Raw genomic sequence first — 10,163 nt, 5'->3', positions numbered from 1 at the left:
TGGCCAAACTTTGCAGAAGGTCAGCAGAAGTGGGAAACTTCGGTCTAAAACTTCCCATGACCAGTACAGGGCAAACTCAAATACTGTAGATACCCTATACTGTTCAAAGTGCGGAAAGACAGAGACAACAGTCAGACCACCACCCTAAAATTCTATGTGTCTAATAAAAAGATTAAAATTCCAATTGGCCAAACTTTGCAGAAGGTCAACATAAGTGGGAAACTTCAGTCTAAAACTGTCCATGACCAGTAGAGGGCGAACTCAAATACTGTAGATACCCTATACCAGGGATTCCCAAACTACGGCCCTGCAGCTGTTGTAGAACTACACATCCCATGAGGCATTGTAAAACTCTGATATTCACATACATGACTAGGCATGATGGGAATTGTAGTTCCGGAACAACTGGAGGGTCGTAGTTTGGGAATCCCTGCCCTATACTGTTCAAAGTGCGGAAAGACAGAGACAACAGGCCACCACCCTAAAATTCTATGTGTCTAATAAAAAGATCAAAATTCCAATTGATTCGTCTCTCGCCATCAATCGATCGTCTTCAAACATTCTGAAAAACTGGTCAGCCTATAGCACTTTATCTTTGGTTTTAGTTCCTCAACAATCAAAATAATTGAGTTTGCATTCAAGCGTTCTAAAATACCTTCTCGAGATTAAATTTTAATTTTAAAACCTCTCAATTTAAAGGAAACGTCTCCCACAGACGACTTAATATACTTATACTTATCCTGTTCTACCTTCCTGCTCACTCATAATGGGAGTGTGTACATAGGTGGAAGAGAAGGCTTATTATTTCACTCATAAATCTGGTAATTATCAGTGACACTGGCTAATGATATGTTGTCAGATGGATAGACCAGCTCAGGCTGGTTTTTTTGTTTTTTGCCCTGTCATCTCATCAGGCAGGTTTGCTAGGAGCCTCCCAAACCATTCTACACAATTTGGTGCTTTTTAAATTACACCTTTTTTTTTTTTTGGAGTTTGGTTCTGATTTGCTTTGCTTTATTTGAGACTTTTGGTTGAAAAATCCCACATTTTTAGAGGTTCATACATTTTTAAAAAGTCCGGCTGAACCAAAATCCCTCTGGTGCCACCAGTAGTGGGCCAACTCCATTGGCTCATCGGGACCTACTAATTCCCAAAATAATACATCAGTGGAATGGAGTCTCCATGTGTACCCCTAGTGTCGGTTGGGAAGTGGGACAAAGCTTCCTACTGGGCATTAGAGGCCACACAGGAATTCAGAAAGTTGTCTCTCAAAAGGAGACAACTTCATTGGCTCATCAGGACCTACCAATTCCCAAAAGAATATAGTGGAATGTCAGTGGAATGTACCTCTAGTGTCGGTTGGGAAGTGGGGCAAAGCTTCCTACTGGACATTAGAGGCCACACAGAAATCCAGAAAGTTGTATCCCAAAAGGAGCCAACTCCATTGGCTCATCAGGACCTACTAATTCCCAAAAGAATACATCAGTGGAATGGAGTCTCCAAGTGTACCCCTGGTGTTGGTTGAGAAGTGGGGCAAAGCTTCCTACTGGACATTAGAGGCCACACAGAAATCCAGAAAGTTGTCTCTCAAAAGGAGACAACTTTATTGGCTCATCAGGGCCTACTAATTCCCAAAAGAATATAGTGGAATGTCAGTGAAACTATATTACCTTAAAACTAGTACCTATACTAGTACTATATTATATTAAAACTAGCACCTCTGGTGTTGGTTGGGAAGTGGGACAAAGCTTCCTACTGGACATTAGAGGCCACAGAGGAATCCAGAAAGTTGTCTCTCAAAAGGAGACAACTTCATTGGCTCATCAGGACCTACTAATTCCCGAAAGAATACATCAGTGGAATGGAGTCTCCATGTGTACCCCTGATGTCGGTTGGGAAGTGGGACAACGCTTCCTACTGGACATTAGAGGCCACACAGGAATCCAGAAAGCTGTCTCTCAAAAGGAGACAACTTCATTGGCTCATCAAGACCTACTAATTCCCAAAATAATACATCAGTGGAATGGAGTCTCCATGTGTACCCCTGGTGTTGGTTCGGAATGGGACAAAGCTTCCTACTGGGCATTAGAGGCCACACAGGAATCCAGAAAGTTGTCTCTCAAAAGGAGACAACTCCATTGGCTCATCAGGACCTACTAATTCCCAAAAGAATATAGTGGAATGTCAGTGGAATGTACCTCTAGTGTTGGTCGGGAAGTGGGACAACGCTTCCTACTGGACATTTAGAGGCCACACAGGAATCCAGAAGGCCAGGGCAAGGCATCTCCAGTGTAGCTAAACCTTACTTCCCCACCCATGTCCTTGGGGTGATAAGAGAAGAAAAAAGAGAGGACAATAGGGGAAAATAAAAATTCAGGGTAATTGAAAAGGGTCAGGAGGGTGAGGCTCTTCAGAGTCTGGGGTGACCCTGTCTATTAGGGCCCATACAACTGCTAAAGAAGGAAGCCTGTTTATTAACCTCAACTACCTATTCTAAAAAATCAAATCTTTTTGTTTCTTTACTTGCAGGAAAAAAAAACCTAATTTGCAAAAATGCATCTCATCAGATTAATCCAAGAAATAATTGGGATTTTTGAAGAATTTGCCAAGCAGGACTGCAGCCACTCTAAGCTGAACAAACAGGAGTTCAACCTTATGATTCAGACTGAGTTCACAGATGTCATTAAGGTAAGATGACTAACTGGTAATTGGACAAGCCTCTTGAAGGGGACCTGTCTGTCACAGCAAAGGGTTCCATCTAGTGGTGGAGGTAGCTATAGCTTGACGCTGTGAATGGGGTGTGCTGGTTCAGGGGTGGAGCTTAACCTGCTGATGCATAGCCACAGCCCTGAAACTAAGAGCGATACTCATGGTTGGGCAACCTACAGCGCAGGACTGGAGTTCAATGAACTCCAAAATCAATGTCTACACTAGAGAACGTATATACTAAATATCTATATATCTATCTACACTATTCAGCCAAAAGTCTGTGAACAATTGGCCATCACACCTTTCTGAGTTTTTTGGAAATGCCATTCCAGAACATGGCCATTAATATGGAGTTGCCTCCTCATTTCATTGCCATTATTAAGGAGTTGCCCCCTTCCCCCATGGCCATTACTATGGAGTTGCCCTCTCTCTTCATTGCCATTAATATGGAATTGCCCCCTCTCTTCATGGCCATTAATATGGAGTTGCCCCCTTTGCAGCCATCCAACATCCTCATTTCATTGCCATTAATAAGGAGTTGCCCCCTTCCCCCATGGCCATTAATATGGAGTTGCCCTCTCTCTTCGTTGCCATTAATATGGAATTGCCCCCTCTCTTCATGGCCATTAATATGGAGTTGCCCCCTTTGCAGCCATCCAACATCCTCATTTCATTGCCATTAATAAGGAGTTGCCCCCTTCCCCCATGGCCATTAATATGGAGTTGCCCTCTCTCTTCATTGCCGTTAATATGAAATTGCCCCTTCTCTTCATGGCCATTAATATGGAGTTGCCCCCTTTGCAGCCATCCAACATCCTCATTTCATTGCCATTAATAAGGAGTTGCCCCCTTCCCCCATGGCCATTAATATGGAGTTGCCCTCTCTCTTCATTGCCATTAATATGGAATTGCCCCCTCTCTTCATGGCCATTAATATGGAGTTGCCCCCTTTGCAGCCATCCAACATCCTCATTTCATTGCCATTATTAAGGAGTTGCCCCCTTCCCCCATGGCCATTAATATGGAGTTGCCCTCTCTCTTCATTGCCATTAATATGGAATTGCCCCCTCTCTTCATAGCCATTAATATGGAGTTGCCCCCTTTGAAGCCATCCAACATCCTCATTTCATTGTCATTAATAAGGAGTTGCCCCCTTCCCCCATGGCCATTAATATGGAGTTGCCCTCTCTCTTCGTTGCCATTAATATGGAATTGCCCCCTCTCTTCATGGCCATTAATATGGAGTTGCCCCCTTTGCAGCCATCCAACATCCTCATTTCATTGCCATTAATAAGGAGTTGCCCCCTTCCCCCATGGCCATTAATATGGAGTTGCCCTCTCTCTTCATTGCTGTTAATATGGAATTGCCCCTTCTCTTCATGGCCATTAATATGGAGTTGCCCCCTTTGCAGCCATCCAACATCCTCATTTCATTGCCATTAATAAGAAGTTGCCCCCTTCCCCCATGGCCATTAATATGGAGTTGCCCTCTCTCTTCATTGCCATTAATATGGAATTGCCCCCTCTCTTCATGGCCATTAATATGGAGTTGCCCCCTTTGCAGCCATCCAACATCCTCATTTCATTGCCATTGTTAAGGAGTTGCCCCCTTCCCCCATGGCCATTAATATGGAGTTGCCCTCTCTCTTCATTGCCATTAATATGGAATTGCCCCCTCTCTTCATGGCCATTAATATGGAGTTGCCCCCTTTGCAGCCATCCAACATCCTCATTTCATTGCCATTAATAAGGAGTTGCCCCCTTCCCCCATGGCCATTAATATGGAGTTGCCCTCTCTCTTCATTGCCATTAATATGGAATTGCCCCCTCTCTTCATGGCCATTAATATGGAGTTGCCCCCTTTGCAGCCATCCAACATCCTCATTTCATTGCCATTAATAAGGAGTTGCCCCCTTCCCCCATGGCCATTAATATGGAGTTGCCCTCTCTCTTCGTTGCCATTAATATGGAATTGCCCCCTCTCTTCGTTGCCATTAATATGGAATTGCCCCCTCTCTTCATGGCCATTAATATGGAGTTGCCCCCTTTGCAGCCATCCAACATCCTCATTTCATTGCCATTAATAAGGAGTTGCCCCCTTCCCCCATGGCCATTAATATGGAGTTGCCCTCTCTCTTCATTGCCATTAATATGGAATTGCCCCCTCTCTTCATGGCCATTAATATGGAGTTGCCCCCTTTGCAGCCATCAACATCCTCGACTTTCCACAAGATTTTGAAGGATGTCTGTGGGAATTGGTGCTCATTTGTGAGGTTAGGTACTGATGTTAGATTAGAAGTCCTGGCTCACACATCAGACCTTATGTTGGGCACCAAACAAAAACCTGGCTCATACATCAGACCTCATGTTGGGCAGCAAAAAAAAAAATACCTGGCTTACACATCTGGCCTCACATTGGGCACCAAAAAAAGCTGGCTCACACATCTGGCATCACAGGGGGCACCAAAACAAAGACCTGCCTCACACATCAGGCCTCATGTTGGGCACCAAAAAAAAAGACCTGGCTTACACATTGGGCCTCATGTTGGGTAGCAAAAAAAAAGACCTGGCTTACACATCGGGCCTCACATTGGGCACCAAAAAAAGCTGTCTCATATCTGGCCTCACAAGGGGCACCAAAACAAAGACCTGCCTCACACATTGGGCCTCACATTGGGCACCAAAAAAAGCTGGCTCACACATTTTGCCTCACAGGGGGCACTAAAACAAAGACCTGCCTCACACATCAGGCCTCATGTTGGGCACCAAAAAAAAGACCTGGCTCGCACATTGGGCCTCACATTGGGCACCAGAAAAAGCCGGCTCACACATCTGGCCTCACAGGGGGCACCAAAACAAAGACCTGCCTCACACATCAGGCCTCATGTTGGGCACCAAAAAAAAAAAAAGACGTGGCTCATACATCGGGCCTCACATTGGGCATCAAAAAAAAAAGACCTGGCTTACACATCGGGCCTCACATTGGGCACCAAAAAAAGCTGGCTCACACATCTGGCATCACAGGGGGCACCAAAACAAAGACCTGCCTCACACATCAGGCCTCATATTGGGCACCAAAAAAAAAGACCTGGCTCATACATTGGGCCTCATGTTGGGCACCAAACAAAAGACCTGGCTCGCACATTGGGCCTCATGTTGGGCACCAAAAAAAAAGACCTGGCTCGCACATTGGGCCTCATGTTGGGCACCAAAAAAAAGACCTGGCTCGCACATTGGGCATCCTTGTTGGGCAGCAAATTAAAAAAAAAAAAACTGGCTTACACATCGGGCCTCACATTGGGCACCAAAAAAAAAAAAAGACCTGGCTCACACATCGGGCCCCACATTGGGCACCAAAAAAAGCTGGCTCACACATCTGGCCTCACAGGGGGCACCAAAACAAAGACCTGGCTCACACATTGGGCCTCATGTTGGGCAGCAAAAAAAAAATACCTGGCTTACACATCGGGCCTCACATTGGGCACCAAAAAAAGCCGGCTCACACATTTTGCCTCACAGGAGGCACCAAAACAAAGACCTGCCTCACACATCAGGCCTCATGTTGGGCACCAAAAAAAAAGACCTGGCTCACACATCGAGCCTCACATTGGGCACCAAAAAAAGCTGGCTCACACCTCTGGCCTCACAGGGGGCACCAAAACAAAGACCTGCCTCACACATTGGACCTCATGTTGGGCACCAAAAAAAAGACCTGGCCCACACATCTGGCCTCACATTGGGCACCAAAAAAAAGACCTGGCTCACACATTGGGCCTCACATTGGGCACCAAAAAAAGCTGGCTCACACATCTGGCATCACAGGGGGCACCAAAACAAAGACCTGCCTCACACATCAGGCCTCATGTTGGGCACCAAAAAAAAAGACCTGCCTCACACATTGGGCCTCACATTGGGCACCAAAAAAAGCCGGCTCACACATTTTGCCTCACAGGGGGCACCAAAACAAAGACCTGCCTCACACATTGGGCCTCATGTTGGGCACTAAAAAAAAAGACCTGCCTCACACATTGGGCCTCACATTGGGCACCAAAAAAAGCCGGCTCACACATTTTGCCTCACAGGGGGCACCAAAACAAAGACCTGCCTCACACATCAGGCCTCACATTGGGCACCAAAAAAAAAGACCTGGCTCACACATTGGACCTCATGTTGGGCACCAAAAAAAAGACCTGGCCCACACATCTGGCCTCACATTGGGCACCAAAAAACCTGGCTCACACATTTGGCCCAACACACTCCTTTGTCCCTAGGTGGCTACACTCAGTCCTCAGGTGCATCTTCGGAGAGCCATGAGTGCCACCCAGGCACTCAGGGGGCACCAAAACAAAGACCTGCCTCACACATTGTGCCTCATGTTGGGCACCAAAAAAAAAAAAATACCTGGCTTACACATCGGGCCTCACATTGGGCACCAGAAAAAGCTGGCTCACACATCTGGCATCACAGGGGGCACCAAAACAAAGACCTGGCTCACACATTGGGCCTCATGTTGGGCACCAAAAAAAAGACCTGGCTCACACATTGGGCCTCACATTGGGCACCAAAAAAAGCCGGCTCACACATTTTGCTTCACAGGGGGCACCAAAACAAAGACCTGCCTCACACATTGGGCCTCATGTTGGGCACCAAAAAAAAAAAAAAGACCTGGCTCACACATCTGGCCTCACAGGGGGCACCAAATCAAAGACCTGCCTCACACATTGGGCCTCATGTTGGGCACCAAAAAAAAGACCTGGCTCACACATCGAGCCTCACATTGGGCACCAAAAAACCTGGCTCACACATTTGGCCCAACACACTCCATTGTCCCTAGGTGGCTACACTCAGTCCTCAGGTGCATCTTCAGAGAGCCATGAGTGCCACCCAGGCTAGACTACAAATATGTCTGCCTTTGTTCATCTCCATTACATAGAGGGTGGGGGAATTACTAGTTTACAGAAGGAAGATTTTTTTTGTTTTCACTGCAGCAGACAGGAAGTAACAAGGGCCGATTCTTGACCCGAAAAATGAAAACTAATGCAGCCACCACATCTAAGGTCTGGCAAGCTGCATTATATTACATTTTTTGTTTTTGGGCTTACTTATCTTTTAAGGAAAGTTGTCTTTAACACACTCATAGTGCTATCTCTGGTCAGCCTCTATACAAATAATTATTTCCTTTTCTTTCAGAACCCCAAAGATCCCAACACCATCTCAACTCTGCTTAAAATTCTTGATGAGAACAATGACGGAGAAGTGGACTTCAATGAATTTTGTGACCTCTTCGGTAGAGTAGTGAAAACTTATTACAAGGTCGTGTATGAATCAGATGCCGCATGCCAGCAAGATTCATCAGCCAAACCAAGTGAGAAGACAACACAGGATTCCTCAAAGCCAAGTGATACCCCTCCTAAATTTTACCAGAATCCTCTCTACCCCAAGCCTTTTTACGGCTCTAAAGATAAGTCTTCAAACCAAGGCCAAAGTGGAAGCAGTGTGGATCAAAGTGGTGGGCAAGGATCAGGAGATGCCGCCTATACATCAGGTGCCCCCCAATCATGCGGAAATAATGATGTGCCTACAGAAGATAGCTCAACTCAGACTGACCGTCGCAGGGCTCCAGATGGCACATATTCCCAATATCGCCAAGATAGCAATCAAACATCTCAAGTAGGGAATGCCTCTTCCGGTTCTCAGCAGAACCAACCGGGAACAGATCAAACATCCCAAGTAGGTACCACCACCTCCTCCGGTTCCCAGCAGAGCCAACAGGGAACATATCAAACAGGTACTTCCACATCCACCAGTGCCCAGCAGAGCCAACAAGGAACCGATCAAACATCTCAAGTAGGTACCACCTCCTCCGGTTCCCAGCAGAGCCAACAGGGAACATACCCAACAGGTACCTCCACCTCCTCTGGTTCCCAGCAAAGCCAACCGGGAACATACCAAACAGGTACCGCGACATCCACCAGTGCCCAGCAGAGCCAACAAGGAACCGATCAAACATCCCAAGTAGGTACAACCTCCTCCGGTTCCCAGCAGAGCCAACAGGGAACCTGCCAAGCAGGTACCACCACATCCTCCAGTACCCAGCAGAGCCAACAAGGAACCGATAAAACATCCCAAGTAGGTACCACCTCCTCCGGTTCCCAGCAGAGCCAACAGGGAACATACCCAACAGGTACCTCCACCTCCTCTGGTTCCCAGCAAAGCCAACCGGGAACATACCAAACAGGTACCGCGACATCCACCAGTGCCCAGCAGAGCCAACAAGGAACCGATCAAACATCCCAAGTAGGTACAACCTCCTCCGGTTCCCAGCAGAGCCAACAGGGAACCTGCCAAGCAGGTACCACCACATCCTCCAGTACCCAGCAGAGCCAACAAGGAACCGATAAAACATCCCAAGTAGGTACCGCCTCCTCCGGTTCCCAGCAGAGCCAACAGGGAACATGCCAAGCAGGTACCACCACATCCTCCAGTACCCAGCAGAGCCAACAAGGAAAAGATCAAACATCCCAAGTAGGTACCGCCTCCTCCGGTTCCCAGCAGAGCCAACAGGGAACATATCAAACAGGTACCACCACATCCTCCGGTACCCAGCAGAGCCAACAAGGAACAGATCAAACATCCCAAGTAGGTACCACCTCCTCTGGTTCCCAGCAGAGCCAACAGGGAACATATCAAGCAGGTACCACCACATCCTCCGGTACCCAGCAGAGCCAACAAGGAACAGATAAAACATCCCAAGTAGGTACCGCCTCCTCCGGTTCCCAGCAGAGCCAACAGGGAACATACCAAACATCTCAAGTAGGTGACACCACCACTTCCACTGGTTCCCAGTCTCAGTATTACCAACAAGGTAAAAATCTGAATACTCAGTCTGACTCCTCTAATATTTCCCAGTCCCAAAACCAACAAGTCCCATCCACCACCACTACTCAGTCTAAACAGGATCAAGACCGAACAGCTCAAGGAGCTACCACCCGTCAGTCCCAAAGCTACCAGGAGAGTAAAGACCAAACATCTGGACAAGCCAAACAGGATCCCCAGAATCTCTACCAAAAATCTGTATATTTACCTCCTACAACTCCGGGCCAAAGAGCTCAACCCTCACAACAGCCCCCATCTTACTCCGAAGTCCAACAAGGCACTGCCATTAGCCAACAACCCCCACAGGAGTACCAAGAAACCCAAAAACCCCAGTTTTATCAGTGCCACAAGAAGAACATGTAAGACGAAGTTCTCCTCAACTGTCGACACATCAACTACGATCTCCGGCCTAAAATCAATATTCTCTATTAGGATGTCTATCGGGAGGAGGTCGCATCAAGAAAGGTGGAAGTAGGTGAAGCCGGGTCCTACAGCTAACCTCCTCTTCGACTTACTTGACTCACCTCAAGTCTTACATGACTTAATCGGACAGTTTATGGTCGACTAAACTCATAATA

The 10,163-nt window shown here is 47.0% G+C and overlaps 1 protein-coding gene across 1 annotated transcript; it reads left to right on the top strand.

Annotated features, from left to right (window-relative positions):
• Positions 1–2,542: 2,542 nt before the first annotated feature.
• LOC309569892 (uncharacterized protein) lies at positions 2,543–9,948 on the top strand (the record flags this gene model as incomplete). The annotated part of the gene is made up of 3 exons (XM_082275883.1): positions 2,543–2,688; positions 7,900–8,852; positions 9,606–9,948. Exons 1-3 carry the CDS (start codon positions 2,554–2,556, stop codon positions 9,946–9,948), a joined length of 1,431 nt encoding a protein of 476 aa, XP_082132009.1. The 5' UTR covers positions 2,543–2,553.
• Positions 9,949–10,163: the final 215 nt, after the last annotated feature.

The sequence above is a fragment of the Pelophylax lessonae genome (genome assembly GCF_965119305.1).
Source record: "Pelophylax lessonae genome assembly, chromosome: 13".
NCBI classification, from domain to species: Eukaryota; Metazoa; Chordata; class Amphibia; order Anura; family Ranidae; genus Pelophylax; species Pelophylax lessonae.
This window is presented reverse-complemented; position numbering and strand designations above follow the sequence as displayed.